General features: G+C 39.1%; 1 protein-coding gene across 1 annotated transcript in view; it reads left to right on the top strand.

Moving 5' to 3' along the window:
* Window positions 1-24,138, top strand: part of USP24 (ubiquitin specific peptidase 24) — a 181,128-nt gene that overhangs the window by 144,267 nt on the left and 12,723 nt on the right. The window contains exons 47-63 of the mRNA XM_006879725.1: window positions 389-530; window positions 721-840; window positions 1,248-1,468; window positions 1,860-1,984; window positions 3,378-3,519; window positions 4,153-4,303; window positions 7,582-7,677; window positions 8,353-8,456; window positions 10,400-10,513; window positions 12,908-13,004; window positions 15,315-15,431; window positions 15,994-16,086; window positions 17,411-17,513; window positions 18,825-18,946; window positions 19,522-19,635; window positions 22,032-22,097; window positions 23,507-23,573. Coding sequence (XP_006879787.1) covers window positions 389-530; window positions 721-840; window positions 1,248-1,468; window positions 1,860-1,984; window positions 3,378-3,519; window positions 4,153-4,303; window positions 7,582-7,677; window positions 8,353-8,456; window positions 10,400-10,513; window positions 12,908-13,004; window positions 15,315-15,431; window positions 15,994-16,086; window positions 17,411-17,513; window positions 18,825-18,946; window positions 19,522-19,635; window positions 22,032-22,097; window positions 23,507-23,573 — 1,994 coding nt within the window. The remainder of the gene's footprint in view (window positions 1-388; window positions 531-720; window positions 841-1,247; window positions 1,469-1,859; window positions 1,985-3,377; window positions 3,520-4,152; window positions 4,304-7,581; window positions 7,678-8,352; window positions 8,457-10,399; window positions 10,514-12,907; window positions 13,005-15,314; window positions 15,432-15,993; window positions 16,087-17,410; window positions 17,514-18,824; window positions 18,947-19,521; window positions 19,636-22,031; window positions 22,098-23,506; window positions 23,574-24,138) is intronic.

The raw sequence follows: 24,138 nt of genomic DNA, 5'->3' as shown, positions 1-24,138 counted from the left end.
AAAACAGTATGATCATCATTTTTATAATCAGTCTTCCAGGATGTTTTGAATTACTCATTTGTTGCAAGACTTGGACATATATTTCTAAATTGGTCTAAGTATTTATTGAGTTAAGTTACTTTGTTTTTAATTTATGTCCTTAAGGAAGTAACCATTGGGATTTATTACCTTAAGCTGTTTTGTGAGATCAGAGGAGATCGAGCCTGTTCAGGGTGGTATGGCCATAGACGGCCGGAGCAGTTTTGAGTTGTCGCAGGAGTTCTTCCCTCTGCATTCATTCATTTCACCAGTCAGGAATGCAGTCATACTTGGTGCTCAAGGTTGGGTATTGTGATAATGTCAAGATTTAAATCTTCATTATTGTTTTTTTCTCTTGTTTCCTAATTAGATATGAGCGTGAAGAAGCTTTCATGGCGCTCAATCTAGGAGTGACATCTTGTCAGAGTTTGGAAATTTCTTTGGATCAGTTTGTTAGAGGAGAAGTTCTAGAGGGAAGTAATGCGTATTACTGTGAAAAGTGTAAAGAGAAGGTAATACATTTGTCCTTTTTTTAAAACAAGATGAATTTGTTATTCCTGTACTTTGTCCCTTCTGATGTCATTAGAAGGTGGAATATTGCTTGTTTCTAGATAGGTGGGCCAGGCCTGTAGAAATCTTGGCATTAATTACTTTGCGGTTTTGTTTTCTTCAAGAAGATGATTGTCTTTTGCTTCTCTTTAGAGAATAACAGTGAAGAGGACCTGTATTAAGTCTCTACCTAGCGTCTTAGTAATTCACCTGATGAGATTTGGATTTGACTGGGAGAGTGGACGTTCCATTAAATATGATGAACAAATAAGGGTAATATTTTTTCCTAAAATTTATTAAAATTATTACCTGTCTCTCTTTTTTCAGTTTCTTCTCTGTGTTTTAAAATTTCACATAAAATGTGGAAAGGTATAGACTCAGAATTAAGAAAGTTACACAGCCATTTGCCTGACGCTGCTGCTGCTATTGGAAGAGGCAGATCTAAACAGTAATCCTCATGTCTGGAAGGCATCTCATTGATGGCTGTGAAGTTATACACTGGCATTAATGCCAAGACCAGACACTTCTTAAGGGAGTTTGGATACTTTTCTGGATTTGTGAGGCGTTCCAAGATTTTATAGGTGAAATGGCTTAAGTTAGGAAAACATACCTGATTTCAGAGGAAAATTCTGTACATGTTATTAATCAAAATTAATGTGGTCCTTTTCTTTTTGAAATAGTTTCCCTGGATGCTAAACATGGAGCCTTACACAGTTTCAGGAATGGCTCGCCAAGATTCATCTTCTGAAGTTGGTGAAAATGGACGAGGTTTAGATCAGGGAGGTGGAGGATCCCCACGGAAAAAAGTGGCCCTCACAGAGAACTATGAGCTTGTTGGTGTCATTGTGCACAGTGGACAGGCACACGCGGGACACTACTACTCCTTCATTAAGGACAGGCGGTAAGGGCTTCTTGTGGCTCTGTTCCTCTGCCCACCCGTGATCTCTGCTCTCTGCTCCTCCCGTCCTTAGTTCCTTAGTCTGTCTCTACATGGCACTCCATGTCCGTCCTCCCACACATAACCATTATGTGCAAAGATGTTTTCTCATTGTTCTTTGATCTTCATTTTGAATTCTCAAAGTTTGTGTAACATTTTGACTGAATATAACTTTGTGTAACTTTTAATTTGAAATGTTATTTTAGAAATTTCGAATAACTGTTGCTTCATGTGCTTAGGTGTTTTCAAAATGGTAGTCACCTATTTTATTTGTAAACAGTGCAAAGAGATAGTGCTCTGGATGGGAAGTTATGGTTTTTAACCTTACGAAGTTTTTCTTTTCTCTGGATTCTAGAGGGTGTGGAAAAGGAAAGTGGTATAAATTTAATGACACAGTTATAGAAGAGTTTGACCTAAATGATGAAACCTTGGAGTATGAATGCTTTGGTGGAGAATACAGACCAAAAGTTTATGATCAAAGTAAGCATTTTCAAATTGTTATTTTTATTCATTTCTTTTCATTCTTATCCTCTTTCCATTGTCTCACATACTTTGGGCATGTTGGTAGGAGGGGCTGTCAGTAAGCCAGTAAGTAAGTATTCATTAAAATACTTGACCACCAGAACTCCTTTATCTATAAATACAGCCTGCTTTATTCTTTTCTATAATAGCTGCTCTAGCTATTGTGAAAGAACTTTCTTTGATACCCAGAGTTAAATATTCAAACAAAAAATGTAGTGATCCTTCCCAAAAATCTTAGGGAAAAGAAAGTAGAATGAGAAAAAAAAACTAATAAATCAAGACTTCCCATTGAAATAGTTTCAGAAGAAGTAATTATTTACGCACTAAAACCTTCAAATTAATTTTCATCTGTTTAAGGTATGATGAATTAAAGAAAATAATTCTGAATGATTAAATTTTTGAAACAATATTTATTTTAAAATCAAAATAATGCAATCTTCTCTTCACAACTTCCAGCCCTGGGAAGTATGAGGGAAAAGTGTTTCACAAAATCTAGTCCAAATTTGCTATTCAAAAATTACCACTCTGAAGATCTTAGCCTTTCTGAAACCAGCCTAAGTATGATAGTTCTGGCCTGGTTTTCAAAATTCCTCGGGAGCTCTGATGGCATAATTGCTGGCAGTTGTGCTTTGAACCCACAGGCAGACGTGTGTGATGGTTCTACTCCACCAGGGGCTCCCAAGGGAGAAGGGTGGATGATAACCTGCTGTGCGATTTACCCTCCTGCTGGAGGGTCAGCTAGGGTTGGGTTTCTGCTGTGAGTTGGTTTCAGTTTAGTAGCAGTGAGTTGAGTTATGGGACATTTCTGAATTTCAATAGTGTACTCATTATATTACATTGTGATACCATGTCAGGTGATGATATATCTAATAGTAGTAACCTTTACTGTAAGGGTCCAAATTTACCAAGAAAAGTTTGGCCAGTTAATATAGAAATGGTTTATAAAGCCAATCATAATCCCATCTTTTCAAATTGTACTTATATTTTGCTTAAATTCTGGCATGCTGGGAATATTTGCTTTCTTTCCCTCCGTCCATCACTGTACTATCCCTTCACTCTCTGCTCCTCCCCTATCACCGTCCTTCTTTCTCTTAAGGAGCAGCTAGGGGATTTGATAAGCATGTCTGTGGGTTTGCCATGTGACTCCTTACTACTAGTTCATCAGAGTCAAAAAGCCATAAGTTTTACAAATTTAGTTAGTAGTTTCTTTCTTTCTTTTTTTTTTTAGTTAGTAGTTTCTTAATCATTTAATGGGCCCTTAGTTTTAGATTATCAGAAAAAAAAATACCAACAAGATCCCAAAAGCCTTCTTTACTCACAAAGACTTTCTTCTTGATGTCTTGTTGTAAAGCAAATCCATACACTGATGTCCGCCGAAGATACTGGAATGCTTACATGCTCTTCTATCAACGGGTGTCTGATCAGAACTCCCCAGTGTTGCCAAAGAAAAGTCGAGTCAGCGTTGTGAGGCAGGAAGCCGAGGATCTATCTCTGTAAGTTTCTCTTATGTAGTCTGCAGTGTGATTTCAAATGGTAATCTCAAAGTGCTTGAGAATTGACCTTGTATGAAGTAAAGGTAATCAGGGAGAAAGTCTAAAAAGAAAATAAGTATATCCCCCTTGCCCCCCGTTATTGCTATTATTGCTGTTATTACTGCTTAGTCTTTGTTTCCCTGACAAGTTGTTTTGTATTTAGAAAGCTGTATCTCTAACTTTGAGGGTCTTTTTTCCTTCCCATCTGGAACTGAGATTTTTTTTTTTAAATCTTAGCAGTGTTTATTGAATGTCTTTATGCTCAAAATAATACTACTATATCAGCATGATCAGAAAGTTGTCTTGTTTTTAAACACCTTGTTGTTCCTGTCTTTACTTTATCAAGAAAGCATACCATTTCTTTCTAAGGCCTGTTGTTATTGTTGTTTAATGCCGTCGAGTCGTAGACGACTCATAGCGACCCTATGAACGAACAGCCTGAGCACTGTTCGTACATAGAGTTTCCAGAGGCAAGCCATTTTGGAAGTGGATGCCGCTCCTGCTAGTACTCTTTATATTTTGGCAAGTTTTAGCAACTACAGAAAATAATAACTACTTTATCCTATACAAACAGCATTCTGATTCTGCTCTCAGGTCAGCTCCATCTTCACCAGAAATTTCACCTCAGTCATCTCCTCGGCCCCATAGGCCTAACAATGACCGGCTCTCTATTCTAACCAAGTTGGTTAAAAAAGGAGAGAAAAAAGGACTTTTTGTGGAGAAAATGCCTGTTAGAATATACCAGGTAAGGATCATGTGTAAGAAAATCCAAGGAGTTAATTCATATATGTAGTAAAACTCACTCCATAGATCCAGAAATACTGTTGACTTCTTGTGAATTTAGTTGTACCCTTAGTGCTCCATCATTTTATTCCCTTTGTTTTGCACTTGTTACATATTAGGTTCCAGAGTAGCTGTTGTCTTAGAATCTACTGCTGCTGTAACAGAAATACAAATGAATAAATTCAGCAAATTTCTCACCATTCAGGAATCTGTTGTTATGTGCCATCAAATTGCATGTGACCCTATGTACTATTGTACAGCCCTGAACTCTGCTCTATCCTGTGCCAACCTTATTATCTCTGACATACCTTCCCCAGTTACCCCAGTCACTGATTCAATCCATCTCCTCAAGGGTCTTTCTCTCTTGCACCATCCCTCTACCTTCTCAAGCGTGATGTCCCTCTCTAAGGCCTGGTCCCTCCTTGCAACATATCCAGAGGATCTCAGATGAACCATCAGCCTCCAAGAAGCATCCTGGTTTCACCCTCTCTAGGTCGAATCTGTTTGTTCTCCTGGGAGTCCATGGTGTATTCAGTATTCTTCTTTAGCTCCACAGCTGAAAGACTTGGACATCAGGAGGCTAGACATCAGAATTCAGAACACCATTTCTTGGGGAACACTTTATCCATGTGTTAGCTCACAATTTTAGAGGAAAGTCCCTGTCTCCTTCCATCATCTGTGGGCCCAGGATCTCTTAGAAATCTCTATGTTTCTTGGTATCAGTCTTCCTCTGGGGGGCTAAGAAGGAGGGTCTTGGTGCAGGAGTCGGGTCCACAGCTTTTCATTCTTGGTAGTTCTGAAGTCTCTGTCTCTGATCACTGGTTTAACCTCTTTTAAATCTTGTTATTGACTTAAGATACAACCAAATCCTATAGATTAAATCCTTCCTCATTAACATTGTGTGCCTTTGAGTCAGAACCAACTCATAGCTGACCCTCCAGCAGGTTTTCTGAGACAGTAAATCACATAGAAGGAGATTACCCATCATTCTCCCATGGAGCAACTGGTAGATTAAAACTACATGTCTTTAGATACTCTGCTGAAGAAGGGGGACAATCACCTCCTATACCAGTTAGATCTGATTTGATGGTTGTTGTTATTGTTGCTGAGTGTAGTTGAGTCATAGGTGACTCATAGGGACCGAACAAAAGACCTGGACACTTGTATAACTCTCGTCCTTTCTCCAGGTTCATAGGGTTTCTGGAGGCAAGCTGTTTCGGAAGTGGATGCCACTCCTGCTTCCAAGCTTGTTTTAATCAGGGAGCTCCACCAAATACTGTCCACCATCCCTCCAATCAGTGATTTGATGGTACACACACACACAAAAAATGAAGATTTTAAAAAGGGAGAAAAAAGATGAACTGTCTGTTCCAGGCATTTTCAGCAACTATGTGCAGAAATAGAAAGGCTCAGAATTGTGGCTAAATACAATAAATTTGAGACCTCGGGGGTTCAAAAAAACCCCAAAACTACATGCCTTTGTGATTGCAGCACAGCTTCTTAACCACAAGTCACCAGAGTGCTCTCATTAACATCATAGAAGTTAGGATTTACAACATAGAGGATAATTGTATCAGATCAAAAAGTGGAGAACTAGTATATAATATTGAGGATTGTATCCTAGCCAAGTTGACATGTATTTTGGGGAAATAATGTGTTCAATCCATGACAGCTGTCCAGTTATGCCACTGAGTATTATGAACACACAGCATTGACCAGCACTACCACTTCTGTGTGATTGTTATAGGTAAGTGGATCAAGAGAATGGGTGAATAGTAAAGAAATATATTCTGTGTTAATTTATTTCATCTGATGTACAAAATAAGTGTCATAACCTTAGGCAGTGGGTTTTGATACTATGACAATAAAAATTCTATATATGGAATATTTACTCTGTACTGCATGCTTTAAACAGCATGCTTGTATAGTTGTTGTTGTTGTTGTTGTTGTTGTTGTTGTTGTTAAGTGCTGTATAGTTGACTGTGACTCATAGCAACCCTGTGAACAGTGGATCTGAAACCTGCCTTATCCTATGCCATCGTCATTATATCTGACACACTCAAACTCTCCATTACAGTCACTGTGTCAGTATATCTCATTGAGAGTCTTCCCTCCTTCACTGACCCTTCAGGTTTCCAAGCATGATGTCCTTTTCCATACAATAGTAGACCTTCCTAACAGTTATGTCCAAAGTATGTGAGATGAAGTTTCACTGTCCTTGCCCCAAGAAGCACCTTGGCTGTGCCTTTTCCAAGACATACTTGTTTGTCCTTTTGGCACTCCATGAAATATTCAGCATTCTTCTACAGCACCACAACTCAAAGGCATCAATTCTTCCATCATCCTTATTCACTGTCCAACTGTCAGATGCATGACAAGAGATTGTGGTTTTTGTCAGGTACACCTTAGACTTCAAACTGATTTTACTGCTTCTGAAAACCCACTGGAGGGGTCAGCTGTGAGTTGACTCCAACTTGATGATATAAAACGACTTGTAGAGTAGGAAGATTTATTATCTTTGTTGACATGGAAAAACTTAAGTCTCAAAAATGACTGCTGGTGTCACAGACCCAGAATTTAAATTCAGAGCTATCAGACTACTTAATCCAGGCTTTGAACACAAATCAAAAGCTGGGTGGTGTGAAATGGCCTTTAACAAAGATAGCCAGAACAAGAGAATTTTAAAAAAGGATGGAGTCTTTTATTAGAGAAAATTAAGCTGCCCAGTATAGGGAGCGCATGAATGTTTATGCTTCCCAATTTTGAGTCCTTTCTCACTCAGAATAGCAGATAAGAATTCGTAATTCGTATTTCTTTTCTTTTGAAGAATTCCCCAAAGGAATTGTTTTAATGAGTTACTCACTATTTAAAAACAATCTCTTATGTTCAAAATTGGAGTTTCTCTGTTTGCCTACTGGCGATGAATTGTGTTGCCAATCCAAAGGCACATGATTCAGCTCCACCAGCTGTTCTGCGGGAAGAAGGTGGGCATTCTTCTCCCATGCAGTTTAAAACCCTTGAAAACCCTACTGGTGGGTCAGCTATGAGTCAATTTTAACTTAAAGCACTTGACAACAACATGTTGAAAGTTCTTTTTCTACTTCCTCTTTTTAAAATTCAAAACATCTGCATAGGGAATTGTAGACTTTAAAGTTTTGTACTTAACACATCACTAGAAATGTCCTCAAAATATTAATTCTTTACTATTTCTTGAAAATAATTACTGATTTTCTTTTGCAGATGGTGAGAGATGAAAACCTCAAATTTATGAAGAATAGAGATGTGTACAGTAGTGACTATTTCAGTTTTGTTTTGTCTCTAGCTTCATTGAATGCTGTAAGTAGGTAGTTGGCTCATTACTAAAGACATAAGGGATTACATCTATGTAGCTTTTCATTAAAATGGCAACACATTTTCACTCTTAGTTATTGTTACTCTGCTTAGTTAAAGAAATATTCTCAAATGTGTTGCTTTTTGAACAATAATAAAATATTAGTAGTGTTCTAGTGTGAAATATAGATGGTGGTTGAGTGTGGATTTCCATTTGCTGCTTTTTCTATGTATATTTGATAGGATTTACACCACAGACCCCCAAGGAGCAGCCGTAATAATAAGGTGGTGTCATTCAGTACTGGGCTTGGTAGAGTTTAACTTTTCCTAATTTGAAATCTGATAGAACCAAACTCAAGATATAACTGTCAAGTATTTGTTCCTAAAGGACCAGCATTGTTGATGGTTGCAAATAAGGAAAAAGGCTTTTATCTCTTGGTAGCTAACTCACCATCCTATGGTCTCAAAGCTGTGTTCTAAGAGGACTTCATAAAATAAATGAAGAGGATGGCATTTCTTAACATTTTTTTAAAACTTAAAAGGCATAGTTTCTATAATGAATTGGCTAGAATTTCCTTAGTATCAACTTTATCATATGTCATTATTTAATTCATAACAAAGTATAATAACCTTTAAAACTTATATGACAGAATATTCTAACTTTGTTTTCCTCTCTCTTAGACTAAATTAAAGCATCCTTATTATCCTTGCATGGCAAAGGTGAGCTTACAGCTTGCCATCCAATTCCTTTTTCAGACTTACCTACGGACAAAGAAAAAACTCAGGTGAGAGGTGATATTTTTTCCTCCTTTACTCAAAAAATCATAGATTAGTTTAAAATTTCTTAAATTTATTTCTTATTTAAAAACATTGGGAAGACACCATGCACCTAATAGGCTCAGTCAGTTGACACAGAGTGTCTGTCATTAAAGAAGTTGTAATCTAAGAAAGAGCTGACCATTGGAATCCCTGTGAATGATAGACTTTCAGTCTGCAACCAGTTAGACTCAGAGCTAGGAAGCATTTCATTCCATTATGATTAGAGTCACCAGGAGTCAGGGGCAGGCCTGATGGCAGCTGACAGCAGCAGCCTGTGGTGCAGGCATAAGTGCTGTGGTGTTTGGAGGAGTGGGCAAAGTCATGTCTAGGTACAGGGATGAGAGTAGGGATTAAGTGTGGTGTTCTCTGAGGGTTTTCAAAAGCATAGATAGGAAACCACAGAGGACTCATTGAAGGTAGAAAGGAAAACGTGAGTAACAGACAAGACTTGCCCAAGGAGCTGTCGATGACTGTTTTAGTATTTACGGGCAAGGAGTTCCACTATAGTAGCAATGTAAATACTGAGTTTGGATGAAATCATTGAGCACTAGGGTAGGGAGCAGGACTTTATACAGAGGAGATCATGGAACAGTTTTCAACAAGGAGGCAATCTATTCATAGCAGTACTTTAGAAACTAGATCTCTATTGTGTCTTATTCAGCATTAGTTTTTATCCTTAGGATCCATCCTGTAGGATGGGATACATTATAGGATCTGGTAAACAGTTTTGTGAGTTAATGAGTAAAACATGATGAGTAGTTGAGTAATGACTTTTAAGTGTCTGCAGTAAAGAGAGAATCAGGATGAGGAGATTACTTTGAAGTAGAACACCTCTGAAGTACTTAGTCTTCTATCACTGGCCAGTGCAGTGAGCTTGTCCAGATGTGGAAAGGTTTTTGGAAAACTCTTCTGTCAAGAAAGTCTTAAGAAGAAAACAAATTTGTTGTTGTTGTTTTTTATTACCATCAAGTCGAGCACAACTCATAGAGACCCTATGAACAAAAGACCTAAACCCTGTTCTATAACTATTGTCTCAGAGTTCATAGAGATTCTAGAAGCATGTTGTTTAGAAAGTGGAGGCTGCTTCTGCTTCCATACCTGTCTTAATCTGGAAGCTCCACCAAGCTCTGCCCACCATGGGCATCCATTATGGCATTTAGACACACCAGTGGCACAAGGTTCAGCATCACAGCAAATCCAGGTTAACTCAGTACAGCAAATTGACAGGCCAGTGCTGTACCACTTAGAAGAATGCTTCTCAAAGTACAGTAACACTAGGCCCGAGGACCACAGGCCCAAGGGCCCAACCAACTTTTAAAACTTAAGACCCTCCACCAGGTCCTGTTAAGACTCTAAACGAGGCTTAAATTAAAAAAAAACAACCCAACAGTCCACACCTGACACTCAGCCAAAACAAGAGAGCCCATCTTTCAGAGTCCAACCATATCACCCGTTAGCCTTCAAACTGGGTACCCCTGTTCCTAGCCACTGCATCTTTATGGGGAATAACTAAAGATACATTGTGATGCCAGTTTTTATTTATTGAAAAAGAATGAAATATCCTGTGTCTTTTAAAAATAAAGCATAGGGCTAAAAGAAGACATTTAATTAGTTACATTTATTTATAAAATTCCCTCCGGCTATCTACACATTGCACAGTTTCTACTTTCTGTTTACTTCTCTAGGGGTTAGGAAATAGACATGTGATGCCAGGTCATAGGTAACATAGTCTTACAACTTTTTTTCTGCCTGGATGGTTTTATTCCATAAAGTAGGCTATTAATAGTTGTGGCAATAAGATGATAATATTGATATATAGTAAGCAGTTCTGAAAGTGGCAGGTAAGTGATGCTTCATTGAGATATTCATTGGGACCATGCTCTTATCATTGTTCTGTCTTTTTTTAAAGGGTCGACACTGAAGAATGGATTGCCACTATTGAAGCATTACTTTCAAAAAGTTTCGATGCTTGTCAGTGGCTAGTTGAATATTTTATTAGTTCTGAAGGACGGGAGCTAATAAAGTAAGTGTTGAGGTCTTTTAAGGAGCTTTGTATTTTCTTCCAGTGATTTAAAGCAGAGATTTCTTGTAACCCTTTGCATTTCCACTTGGAATTATTTTTCTGATTGTTTGCAGTGGGATAATTATTCCCATCAGTGAAATAATTCATTCCCACAACATCTCTCTTGGACTAGGCTCAGTCAAGTGAGGCAGCCAGCCAAGGGCTAGTGGCAAGTTTCTCCTGAACCTTGTTAGGACTCAGGGGATGCACAAATACAAGTCCTTTCCCTCAGCGGCTCACAGTGGACACAAGGTAGAGGTGAATAACCCAGCTTTTCTACACAGTCTACAATATGGTCTGTGTTTGGATTCTGGCTAAAAAGACTTATTTTTAAAAATACACTTTTTAAAAATGAACTTTAAAAGTAGTATATTTGCCCATTATCTGTAATAAAAAAATATAATCATTTGCTTAGTCCTACTCCATTTGCTCTAAATCACATGATTGTTTAGCTCTTATTCCCAATCGTCCCTCCCAAGTCAACTTTTATCCTCAAGGTTCATCATCCATAATGTGGGGGCCCAGCAAGGGCCTTCATTTCTCAGTGCCTGTTTCCCTTTCCCTGGTGGTCTCTTCTTTCAGCTACACACTCAAAGGCAGCTGTCCCTGCCTTGACCTTGTCATCACTCATCCTTCCAGCCCAGTGGCTCTTAGCATAAATGCCGTTTACTATTTATGCAAAGCAGTATCCTAAGAAGATTTACATGTTGGATTTGGTTTGTGTATTCCTTAAGATTCTTTTAATCTCTAATAGCCCCCATTCCCTAAATCTTCTTTCCTACCACCCCCTTTTTTGATCAAACCATTTATTTTTTGTAAATATTAGTTATTTGTCCAGTAGAGCTCCCGTGTTTAGTAGGTTTGCATTCTCATGTGCCTCCTTTTGGGTATGACAGGAAACAGGTTAGCACCTTCTATGAGTATGCTTTCCAGAATTATTGAACCTGACTCTTACCAAGCTCCCAGGACTAAGTTAAAGTATTTTGTAATGCCACTTAGAGTTTTAGTGGATTTAGAACAGAGCTTTTCTCTCTGGTTTGAATTAGGTAGCTAATAAGTAGCACTATTAGGGGACTCTGGTGGCCCTAACGGTAAGAAGTTATGCTGCCAAACATAAGCCATGTGATTCAAATCCACCAGCTGCTCTGCAGGAGAAAGATGGGAGAGTCTCCTCCCATGTGATTTAAAGCCCCCGAAAACTTTCTGGAGGGGCAGCTATGAGTCAGTTCTAACTCGGTGGCAGACAGCGATTCCATGACGTGACTTCAGAAGACTTCACTTTCATCTTTGTGGTGGTAGAGAGCAGTCTTCATTAGACTTCTGTGGAAGGAGGACAACAATGCAGCTGCTCCATGCACCCCAGCAGACATAAGCAGCTGCTGCCTGTAAGGAGTTTCGCAGGACAGAGTTAATATGGGCCATAAAATTAGGTCGGGCTTAGATCTTTCCATGTGGAATAATGAGAGGTTTTGACCAAGAAATGTTAACAGTGGTAGATGCTTTTTTTTTTTTTCCACATTGCTCATTTTAATACTGCTTGTCCTGTTAAAGTGAGCAGATGAAGCGGAGACAGAAGAGCTCCGCCAACTTCTGGGTTGTCTTCCAGTTGTTAGCATCATGTAGCAGCCCCCGACAGCCAGTGCTGCTGCCTGCCCGGTTCTCCACCACAGCCCAGGGTACTGCATTTGTCAAGTGGGAACAGTAACAGAGCCTGCCTCATAGGTTGTTTTCAAGATTGAATGTAGTAATGCATATCCGGTGCTTAGAATAGTCTCTGATTCTAACATTGGACATGCTGAGTAAATGTGCACAGATGTGCTGATGATAATGATAGTAGAAGAACAGAAGAAATAAGCACCTTTTCTATAACAAGTGCTTCTAGGAAGATTCCGTAAAGGGCATGACGGGACAGAAGAAGGGGAGAAGTGAAAGGCTGAAAATAAGGATGAAAAACAAATCAAAAGGTTCTGGTCCCAGAACTTTACTGGTACTTGATTCTAAGAAATTGAGAATGTCGGAACTACTTAGGAATACACAATTCATAAAATGTTTGGTTCTTTTCCTTCATGTACTTTTAGATCCAGATTTGCATGGGTATAGATACTTACATGGGTATAGATACTTACTTGAGCATAAGAAAGAAATAATTCTTTAAAACCCATTTTCCAGCATTTACTGTTTGGACTTCTCCATGGTGGCCCAAGAATGTGTACTAACTCTGAATTCTCAGGAGGCTGGAGCTGAGAACTTTTGAGTAATTTTGTCTTTTGGATATTAGGTGGAACCTGTGTTGAAAAGGTTGGAGTGAGAGACATCTATCTTGCCATTTGTCAACCGTATTTCTCTTTATTCTAGGATTTTCTTGCTGGAGTGCAATGTGAGAGAAGTACGCGTTGCTGTCGCCACCATTCTGGAGAAAACTCTAGATAGTGCCTTGTTCTATCAGGATAAGGTCAGTTTTGTTTTTAAATTTTACACGTACACCTGCTTAAATGAACACAATGAAAAGCAATAGCTAGCATTGGATTCTGGTAGTTTTGCCACGTAAAATGTACTGACTTTATGATAAATCCCAGAGTAGAAGCCATGTTGTCCCTTCCTCCTCATGTCCCAGGGAGTAGAGTAGAAATTGAGTCTGCTTTGATCTGCTTCAGAGTATTTGTCTCTAGAATATCCCCTTTTCAGACTTCTGTCTCAGAAGTTTGTATTAGCTCTCCATAATCTGAGACCAGTCCAAGCCTGGAGAACCTGGTCTAGACCAACAGTTTGAGTTGCCCTTGGCTCTGTCTCTTTTCTCATACACTATCTTGCTGATCAAAGCTGCAGCTGGTTAGCACACCAAATAGTGTCATTCATCCAGGGACAGTGGACGAAACAGTCCTTTCATGGTCTCTCTTATTCTCCAACATTTATTTCTATTAGTCTAAATTCCTTTTCTAATCCCGTATTATTCACAATGTATTTTCTCATTCACAGTTCCACATACACTCATGCTATCACAAACTACAGTGTTTATTGCTATTTTCACGCCCCAGAGTTACACAATGTTAGGGAAACAAATGACATGCGTTTTTTTAAATCTAATCTTTCAATATGTTATTAAGTCTTAGCAAACGCAGCAGTTACTTCCCAAGTTTGCTGTTTTAAACAGCTGACACTACATGGAAAACTTTGAAAAATGTTATTTTTTCAGAACTGATTGGCTTCTTATAAATATTGGCTGGAGGCAGTGTGGCTTGATGAACTAAACAATTTTTGGAATTGCTGCTTCAAATGAATATTGTAGTTTTGCACTGCCATCTTGGGCAGGTCTGTCTTAGGCAGGGTCTGGTAGCCAAGCACCTGCTCGTACAGCATTGCCTGGCCCAAGATGTGCTGTAGACCAGACAGTATCAAGAGCTTTGCACAGTTGAGAATGAATGAAGAGGTCAAATATGTTCCAGGAATCATGAGGAAAGTGAGGCTTATTTATGTAAAGGCAGTGCTTTCAGTCACTTTAAAGAGCAGAAGCAAACCTTCCTTTGATTCAGTGTGTAGGTCACCGGGAACTAACTACTCTAGGTCAGGTCAGTGTGGGGCGTGCAGCCCTGGCTTTCTGGGGCCTGTGGACAGTCCAAGTACCATTGCTATGAAATACCCCTATCAAAGTACGTCTACGCTGCACCAAAATTAATTCATAGAAGGACCTTCCTCTTTCCTGCTCCTTCCTCCCATGTGGCAACTCAGAGAATAAAGGCAGATGTAGTGCCATCTCTATAAGGGTGGGGTCAGGCCACAGCATGTTACCCCCCCCAACTTCTAAAAGCAGGACTGCAGGTGGTAGAAAAGGAATGGAGGACATGCGCAGGAAAGCCATTTGCCTCAGTAAATTTAATGTCCAACCTATGTATTTTATGTTTCTTTCCCCTCCATGATAGAAATGGTGGCTCTTGCCACCCACTTTAAATTGTAAAAATTTTGAAACTGAAGTGCTGTGCAAATGCTAACTTTTACTGTATTTATAATGGATGTGACAGGGAGGATGTGAATATTTTAAAAGTCTCTGACTGCATCTTCTGAAAGAATGAATTAATAAGAATAGTAACCCTTGTCTTAATTCCCAGATCACAGATGATGAATTTGTAGGGACTTGTTCAAAAGCATAGCTGGGGTGGGAGGGAAAGAAGAAGCAATGTGATAACCAAAATGGTTTCTAAACAAATAAAATGTTTTTCAAAGCTTTCCATGAGGCGTCAGCGGGCTTTCAAGTAAGTTCACAGTTGAGTCGATATTGCCGTTGTCATTCTGTCAGGCTGTTGCTCTCCATTTGCTCCATTGGCTTGATTTCTAGCCCCTATGCCTGTGTCTGTGTTTTTATTCTTTGCATCTGTGATTATGTGAAGAAGCAGCATAGTGGAGGGAGGGATTCAGAAACAAGTCTTCCTGAAGCTTCCACCATTTTTCAAGAGACAGAAATTGACTCTGGAGAAAGTGTGACCATTAGGCAGAAGAAATCATCCCCTGACTCTGAAACCTAGGAAACAAAAACTAGGCCCTCCTTTTCTTATGTCAACAGTTCTAGTCTGCCCCTGAAAGGTAAAACTGAGAATTCTGTATCTGCTCTCCAAAAACATAAATCCATCTGATCTGAGACTGGATTGTACCAATCTGACTTTTCCTTTTGTTCTCATGGTGGTTTATTTCAAATTAATACTGTTACAAATGTTTTTCTTACACTCTCTTTCTTCATGTAATTTCGTCTTTCCGTCTTTCCTCTACCCAGTTAAAAAGCCTTCATCAGTTACTAGAAGTACTGCTTGCTCTGTTGGATAAAGATGTTCCAGAAAATTGTAAAAACTGTGCTCAGTACTTTTTCCTATTCAACACTTTTGTACAAAAGGTAAGTGATTTTTTCCCCCTAACATCATTTCCTAATATGTGATAATTTTACTGTTTTTATGTGAATGAAAGAAATCGCTTTTCAGTGTTTCTTGATTTTCTTTGCATGTATAGTGATGAGGGAAGAAGAGAACAAGGAATTTTAAACATGCAGAAATAGTGATGGTACTACCAAGTTGACTAGGGGAAGTTTTAGACTAGTCTTTACTAGTCAATAATGAATTTGTATAAGAAATTTTTATGAATATTCATTAAAATCCTAATTTGTGGGTTGCATGACTTGCAAGGATTCTTATACTTGTAGATATAGGTACTTATTCATCGTAGTAGGAGATAATAGCAGTCAAACTAGTGACTAATTGTATTTTTGGTAGTTATTTGAAGCAACATTCAGACTGTTAGACTTCAGAAATTTTTAAATTATATTTTGAAAAGTGGGGTTTTTAATGTAAGTGAAAGTATTTAAAAATATTGAATCTTTAATATTTCTCATTTAACTGTTTTTAAAACACATTTTTGTCGGGATAGGAATGTAATTTGTCGTTCTCAATATCTTGTGACAGCAAGGTATTCGAGCTGGAGACCTGCTCCTGAGACATTCAGCTCTGCGGCACATGATCAGCTTCCTCCTCGGGCCCACTCGGCAGAACAATCAGGTAATGACGGCTCACTGTTCCTGGTGAGATCGCTGTTTTTGTCATAACACATAAGGCGTCAGGATTGTTATGTTCCTTTCATAAAAGCCCAAATGTAAGTATTACATACATCTTAAAATTCTTTGACATTTCAGCTGTTTTTACCACTCTGTCATAGAATTTTATCTGCTAATAAGTCCTGGAATTAGGTGACTAGACCACAGTGTGTATTGCTGAGTACCAAGGAAGGAAGCTGGCTTCAGACCGGGCAGCTACAAATACGGAATGGGGAGCTTCGCTTCTCCTTAGGGAATAAAGAGAAGCCTAGTTGGTTCTGATAATAAGGCCAGAATTCAAATGTGAAGTTGTACCATTACAAAATTAATAACATTGCAAATAGAACATTGTGTTTTGGGAAATGAAAGGGACGTTGTTTTGTAATAAAAGAATGGAGATAGAAAAAAAGGCTTGTTTCAAGTTCATTTTAATGTCTCTCACTATGTCTTTTGCTTGATTTAAAATAACATGCACTAATGCTAAGCGCTGTAATGAGAAATCTTTTCTCTCTCAGTCTCAACTGATTTCAGAGCCGTACTGTCTACTTTATGCATTGCATAGACAGGGTTTTCCCTCATTCTTCCCCCTTTTTTATTAAGAACGATAAACTTGCTGCTGAGCTTCCTTTCATCTTCTTGTCATATCACTTGCTGCTCTTATTCTTCAGAATTTAAAACATTGGTCCTGACCCAGTCACATGCTTGATGTTTTAGTATCATGTCAAGACTTGCTGTAGCCGTTTTCACATCAAGCTCTTCTGTGGGATTGACTCTGTTGGCTCTAGGGGTTGACTTAAATTCACTGTAATTCAGCTGCATGGATAGTTAGTATCATCTTGCCTTTTACATTTTTTATTTGAATACATTGTCATTTGTAGTATTTTAATTGCTCCTCACAACCACCACGTAGACACAACTTATAATCATTCTCATAGGAAGAGATAAGGCACCGTCTTCGTGCTCATACATTAATACAACGTGGTGAGTACAAGGCAAGGCCAGAGCTCCTGCCCCAAAGGCTTTGTCCTTTGTACCAAGAAACAGGGAAACAACCTGGCATAGCATTACAGAGAGTACATGAATAGATTTGTTTTAGAAGGTGAATAAATATATCTTAAGGGGAAAAAAACTTAGAGCTAGCTTAATTACATGACTTTTTCCCTCTTGGATCTCTTCTATCAAACATTTAAATATCTGTAGGCTGAAAGCTCTTGACCTAGGAAATGCTCTTTTTTTTCATTTTATCTCCAGCCAGAACGTTAACTTTACCTTATCTCTTCTGATGCCAGATACGCAGATGGAGTTCAGCACAAGCACGAGAATTTGGGAATCTTCACAATACAGTGGCATTACTGGTTTTACATTCAGATGTCTCTTCCCAAAGGAATGTTGGTAAGTTTTAACAGCTTTACTACAGCAGAGAATAAACACAGTGAATTTGTCTAGTATGGTTAAGTGATCATATTAGCAGTTACATGGATATTGTTTCATAGTATGCTACTTGATGTGTGGGAACACTTAGATTTTTATTTTAATTCAAATAAAACTCCATCTTGTTTTACTGGTTTAGACAAATAAGAGAAAATGAATTAATCATTTATCAGTGAAAAGGTTATGTAGACTTTTTTTAATGCAACTCTGGGCTTAAAAGCTAATTCAAAGTCCATTCATCACTGTACTTGGCACAGGTGATTTAGTGAGACAGATGACCAGTGTGTAGGTTGGAGTCTCTTACCCACTTGAACTTGACCTCACCACCTGACCTTTTTAATGAGTATAAAACACAAACAAACCCCAGTGCAGAACAGAATTTCAAATTCTAGTGGAGTTAGACTTTCTGGAGCTATGGAGAGTGGATGAACTCCTGAAATTTATTATTCTGAAATAATCTTAAAACAAAAATTATCCCTTGGCCTCCTTCCTACGTGACGTAGCCGTACAGGAGCCAGGCCGCAGGGCTTCGTGGGAAGGAAGCCACAACCAGGTCACCTTTCAGTGGACTTGGAAGAAAGTTCTCTCACGATGTGGTTCAAGATTCTCCCCAGAATCGCCATCATGATGGCGTGTTTGGTTATTCCGGGAGTAGCCACCACGAACATCCACCGGTTCACCAACAGCGGCAAGGAGAAGAGGGTTGCTCATTTTCAGTACCAGTGGAGTTTGATGGAAAGAGATAGGCGGATCTTTGGGATGAATCGCTAGTTTGTATCAAAGGGTTTGGAGAACATTGACCAAAGCATTTTTCCTATTGGTGGAAAAAATCAACACAGTCACCTACCACTGCTGCAGAAGGCTGTTATGTTATGCTTATTAAAAATAAAATTACAAAGAAAAAAATTATCCCTTGAAGTCTTCATGAAACCAAACAATAGTTTAGTTTAACTAGTGAAGAAAGAAAAATCTACCTTGAGCATTATTTGCTCTCATGCACTGTCAATAGGCATCAGACGGACAATTTAAAAGATTCTCACTGCTGTCCAGTCAGAGCTGACTCACCGCTGATCCTCCAGTGGGTTTTGAGAGCCTAAAATGCTCAAGAGGAGATTGCCTGTCTTTCTCCTGTAAAACACATGGTGGATTTGAATGTGTATGTGAATCTTGAGAGAATCATATTATCTTGCAATCATATTGCCTTGGGTGTTTATCAGATAACACGAAGTGAGATTGATTAGTCTTGTGTTTCATTTCTTTGGTCTCCTAAAGCTCCTGGGGTATTTAAACAGCGGACGCCCATTAGCGTTGCTCCCTCCAGCCCTCTGCTGCCCCTCCATGAAGAAGTTGAAACCTTGTTGTTCCTGTCTGAAGGGAAGCCTTACCTGTTAGAGGTATTTTCACTGTTTCTTCCTATTTGATGGAAATACCTTTTGTTGTCCAATTTTGCATGTTTCTCTTACAAAGAAGAGTAGTGGATGGCCCATCCTCAGTATTAGGCCCTACCCTTCCTCTCAGAGCCACCCTATTTTATGAACTGAATCCTCAGATCCTTCATCTGTTACTTGATTTACATCTGTATGAATCTGTAAACAGTTTATCATACTTGTTTTTAAAATTATGTCCACAGTGCTACTTTGTATATTTTGTTTTCCTTCTTCCTCCTCCCCTTTGCCCATCTCCGCTGAACATTTTGTGCATGATTTTCTCTTAGGTGATTGCTTTTGAAAATCTGATAAAAGTGATTTTTGTGCCCTGCCACCCTACTTTCCAAAAGAAGTTCACATTTTCACAAGATTATATTTCAGAAAGATTCCGATATCCTGAAGTCTATCCATTGATCTCTAGAAGTTGAGAAACTATATTTTGAAGCACTGGTTGTGATGTTGGATAAATTAAAACCAAGCCTCCAAAGGTTGCCTGTTAATTGTTAGTGAGGAGAGGTTATTTTTTATGTATCTCCCTCTAGGTGATGTTTGCTTTGCGAGAGCTGACAGGCTCACTCTTGGCCCTCATTGAGATGGTGGTGTACTGCTGCTTCTGTAACGAGCATTTTTCCTTCACTGTGCTGCATTTCATTAAGGTAAGGCCTCACTTAAACCTGCCTGTGTTTGAGGCTCTAGGAGAGCTTAGCTTTGTTCCCAGGAAGTATACCCCTTAATAACCTCAGTTGTTGCTCCTAATCATAAAAAGTCGTATGGCTTTGTTTTAGGAAATGCAAAGAATTAAATGAAGGAAGAATTTGAGAAGACGCATCTCCCCATTCACTGATAACTAGCATGTTATATGTTTGCTTTATTTCCTATGCATGTATTTTTAATATAGTTGAGATTTTACTTTGCTTTAGGATTATCTTTTCACATGACATAGTAAATTTTTTCCCCACATCACTCAAAGTTATCTGTGAGTATACTGTTTGATCCTCTTATGTCTCATAATTTACTTGACCTTTCCCTTGGCAGTGATGCACATTTGCGTTGTGTTCATTCTCTTAACTATTGAAAATAATACTGCATACTAACACAGTGGGGGCTGTCGTTGTTGTTTTTGTTGCTGTTATGTGCCGTCAAGTCACCTGTGACTCATAGTGACCCTATGTCCAACAGCTCAGAACCCTACTCTATCCTGAGCCAACCTTACTGTCTCTGACACACCTACCACCATTACCCCAAGTCACTGAGCCAATCCATCTCATCCAGGGTCTTCCTCTCCTGCGCTGTCGCTGTACCCACCCAAGCATGATGTCCCTCTTAAAGGACTGGTTCCTCTTTGCAACATGCCCAAAGTATGTCAGACGAAGCCTCAGAATCCTTTCCTCCAAGGAGCAGCCTGTTTTCACCCTCTAGGACGAACCTATTTGTTCTCCTAGCATTCTGTGGTATAGTCAGTACTCTTCTACAGCACCACAGCTCAAAGGCATCAATTCTCCTATCATCCCTACTCATTGGCCATGCTACTATGTTTTTTAAAAGTTATTTTCACAATTTCTGATTATTTTACAAGGCAACAATATAAAATGACAAGAGGTTTTTTTTACCCTTGCCTTCTGAAATGGTGACATAGATCATCACAGAACTTTGATATTAATAACGCGTGCCGCCATAGACCCTATATTGGCACGTGGTGGTTCTCTAGGACAGAGTAGACCTGTCTGCTACTACATCCGAGGCCAGAGTCTACAGAAACAGGCTGTCTTACCTTTCTCCTGTGGAACAGGTGGTAGGTTCACTCCATTCACCTTCCGTGTCGCAGCTATTCCACAAAGGCCTCTTTTTTTTCTTATTAAATATAGTGATTACTGTTACTGGCATAGGGAGCTCTCATGGCTTAGTGGTAAGGAGTTGTGCTATGAACTTAAAGGCATATGGTTTGAGTCCACCAGCTGCTCCATGAGAGAAAGATGGGGAGTCTCCTCTTGTGTGATTTACAGCCTCTTGAAAACCTGCTTGAGGATCAGCTGAGTCATTTCCAACTCAGTGGTACATAACAACAACATTACCATAGCATGCTTAGTAGTATGAGGTGAATACTACTTTTATCACCATTTTTTAGTTGGAAAGAACTGAGACGGAGATTAAGCAACTTACTCCAGGCCACACAGCTTTTTAAGGGGCAAAGTGGCGTTCTGGCTTCAGACCTCATGCTCTTAATCTCCCTGTTTACCACCTTTAGAGGTGCTACTAGAAAAAGCCTTGAACCTCATCATTATTGATTTTTAGTCTTCACTTATAATTACTTGGGGTAAAATATTAAAACTTAATGTCCACTTTAACTACCAACTCCAGCCTCATACCTCATCTCACCAGCACTGATCGTGATGGTGCATCTGATGTTAGCAAAGAACAGATGGTTAGTCAACTGTGTTTGTTTAGAAATGCTTATTAAAATAGCTTTGCCATTATCTTTTTTTTTTTTAGTAGACCTATACAGAGATGATTTTAGACACTGCTATTTACCCCTTACTAACTATATGATCCAGAGTAGTTTCTTCTATAAAACAGAAGGAACACTGCTTTTTCTCACAGGTTGTGAGGCATCAGTGAGGTAATTTAGGGGAAGTAGTACTTAGGGCTGTCCATGGAGACTTTTTTTGTGTGCTTCTTTTAAGGGTGCTTAGCTCTGAGCATTTTCACCTTTTCTGGAACAAAATGGAACGTGAATAAATGTAAATAGAAGTTTGGGTCTTTTTTAGTAACTTCACATTCTCCCCTCACTTTTCTTACTTTTTTCCTCCCTCTTAAGACCTAATTTCATAATAAAGTATCACAGAGTGTTGGCAACTGGAAGGGCCCTTAGTATTTATTTCAGTCCCTACGTTTGACACTTGGGGAAACTAAAGCCTGGAGAGCAGAATTTGACTTGCCCAAGGTCAACCCAGATTGTGGTAAATCCAGACAGGACTTGAATCTAGTGCTGTTGATGCCTCCTCTTTCCACGGGAGAGTTGATTGAATTTTTATGCACTTTGAAAATATTTCAGAACCAACTAGAAACCGCTCCACCCCATGAATTAAAGAATACGTTCCAGCTTCTACATGAGATTTTGGTAAGTTACAAATTTTCTGTTTCATTAATATTCATATATTTATTTGTTAGCCTATGTTTATAAATGAAAAGTCATGTGCTCTTTTTTATTATTTTTGCCTTCATTTGGTTTATGTTTACTGAGTCCTTGTAGAGCTTAGTCATATGATTTGTGCATTACAGATTTCAAAGTATAAGTTATCTCCTAGGAACTCACAGCTTAGTGAGGGAACCAGACAGGTACTTAAGCATTACAGGGCAGAGAGTGAGGGTGGAATAAGTGATAGTTAACTTCTGCTGAGGCCTTAATATGGATAAGGAGGCCTTGGCAAGTAAAGAGTTGTACTCCTAACATAAAGGTGATGCCTCACTGAGGATTTGAATCCACCAGTGGCTCTTAGGGAGAAAGATGCGAAATCTCTTTCCATGCAGTCTACTGTTTTGAAAACCCACTGGAGGGTCAGCTATGACTTGATTCCCGTTCAACATAACAATATGATAGAAGAAAGAACAGGAGCTGACCTGAGCTTCTTGTTGTTGTTGTTGTTAGGTGGTGTCAAGTCAAGCACGACTCATAGTTACGCTGTAAACAAAAGCCCTGAACCCTGTTCTATCCTTCACCATCCCCACACTTCCTGACACCCAAGAACCCATTGCAGTAGACACCGTGTCAGTCTACTTGGACACTGTCTATTGGTCCAGTGGCAAGAATCTTTGTTTTCTTTTTATTGAAACACAGTGACTTAAATCTCTTCTTAGGAGCTAGAAATACATCATTCATTTCACTTTTGGTTTTAAAAATCAGCCAGACGTCTCTTTCTGGTATTTTATTTCCTTTTGGTCCTGGTAACCTCTACCAAACTATAATAGATTCATTTTCAAAGGTTTGCTTAAGTGCTTAGAATTGGGTCCGACTCCTCGAGACCCTATGTAACAGAACAAGCCCTTCCCACTTCTACACCATGCTCACAATCTTCGCTGTGATTCAGTCTACTGTTACAGTCACTCTCACTCCATAACATTGAGAGTATTTAGGATAGGACTAAATTTTTCATCTAATCAACTACAAACTCTATAGTTTGGGGTACTGTGGACATCTACTGCCATGCACCAAGGGGGGAGAAAATCCATGAGTAAATTACCGATCCTAGCCCTTATAATATAGAAAAGCCTTAGGATTCATGAAATACACTTCTTTGTAACCTGAAGAGATGTGTAGATGACATTGATATGTAAGATATGAAATGATCGTCCATGATTTTTCATCTTTACTAGCAGATTTTAGGTCTTTTTAAGGTATATGGCAGTGGCATATTTATATTGGATAATCTTATGTTCGAAACTAATATTTTGCATAGAGTTCTAATAAAGCATTATTGGCTATAACATTTGTATTTTCACTTACCAGCCTTTGTTTGCTTCATCTCACAGGTCATCGAAGACCCCATACAAGTGGAGCGAGTCAAATTTGTGTTTGAGACAGAAAATGGGTTACTAGGCAAGTATGCCTGGCTGACATAAAAATGCCAGTGGTGCCTGTGCAGATTTGCTGTTGGTTTAGCCCCGCTCGTCACTGGGAGGGCTGCTCCCCTCTGCTCATCCCGGGCTTAGATCACTGAAGAATACCACAGAAATGTGGTCGGGGCTGCTAGATTACCATAAAATAATCGGAGATAAAAGCCACAAAGCGCACCTGGACATTGCCTCTTCCCATCAGGAAGATGCTCATTAGGGTTCTTCTGCCTGATTATGTAAGATTCAGGGGTCTTGTGACTTTTCCCCATAAATTAAAGTCCTAACTCAGAAAACCTGTTGTTCCATCTCTAGTCCCTGGAGAGCATAAACATAAAACTACGGACTAGGGGATGTTCTCCTCCCCAAGAAATGTGATTCTCTCTTTGTCTATGATATGAATTTACTACCCAAATTTCCATTGACTACTCATGAATGCATTCTACAGGATGCATCACCTTTGACCGATAAAAATTGCGACTATACTTCAGAGACACTGATCCCAACATAAGGAACTACCATCAGCTGATGTGTTTGAAATCACAGAAGCC

Source organism: Elephantulus edwardii, unplaced genomic scaffold (assembly GCF_000299155.1).
Source record: "Elephantulus edwardii isolate Elephantulus edwardi_28Jun2011 unplaced genomic scaffold, EleEdw1.0 scaffold00005, whole genome shotgun sequence".
In the NCBI taxonomy this organism is placed as follows: Eukaryota; Metazoa; Chordata; class Mammalia; order Macroscelidea; family Macroscelididae; genus Elephantulus; species Elephantulus edwardii.
This window is presented reverse-complemented; position numbering and strand designations above follow the sequence as displayed.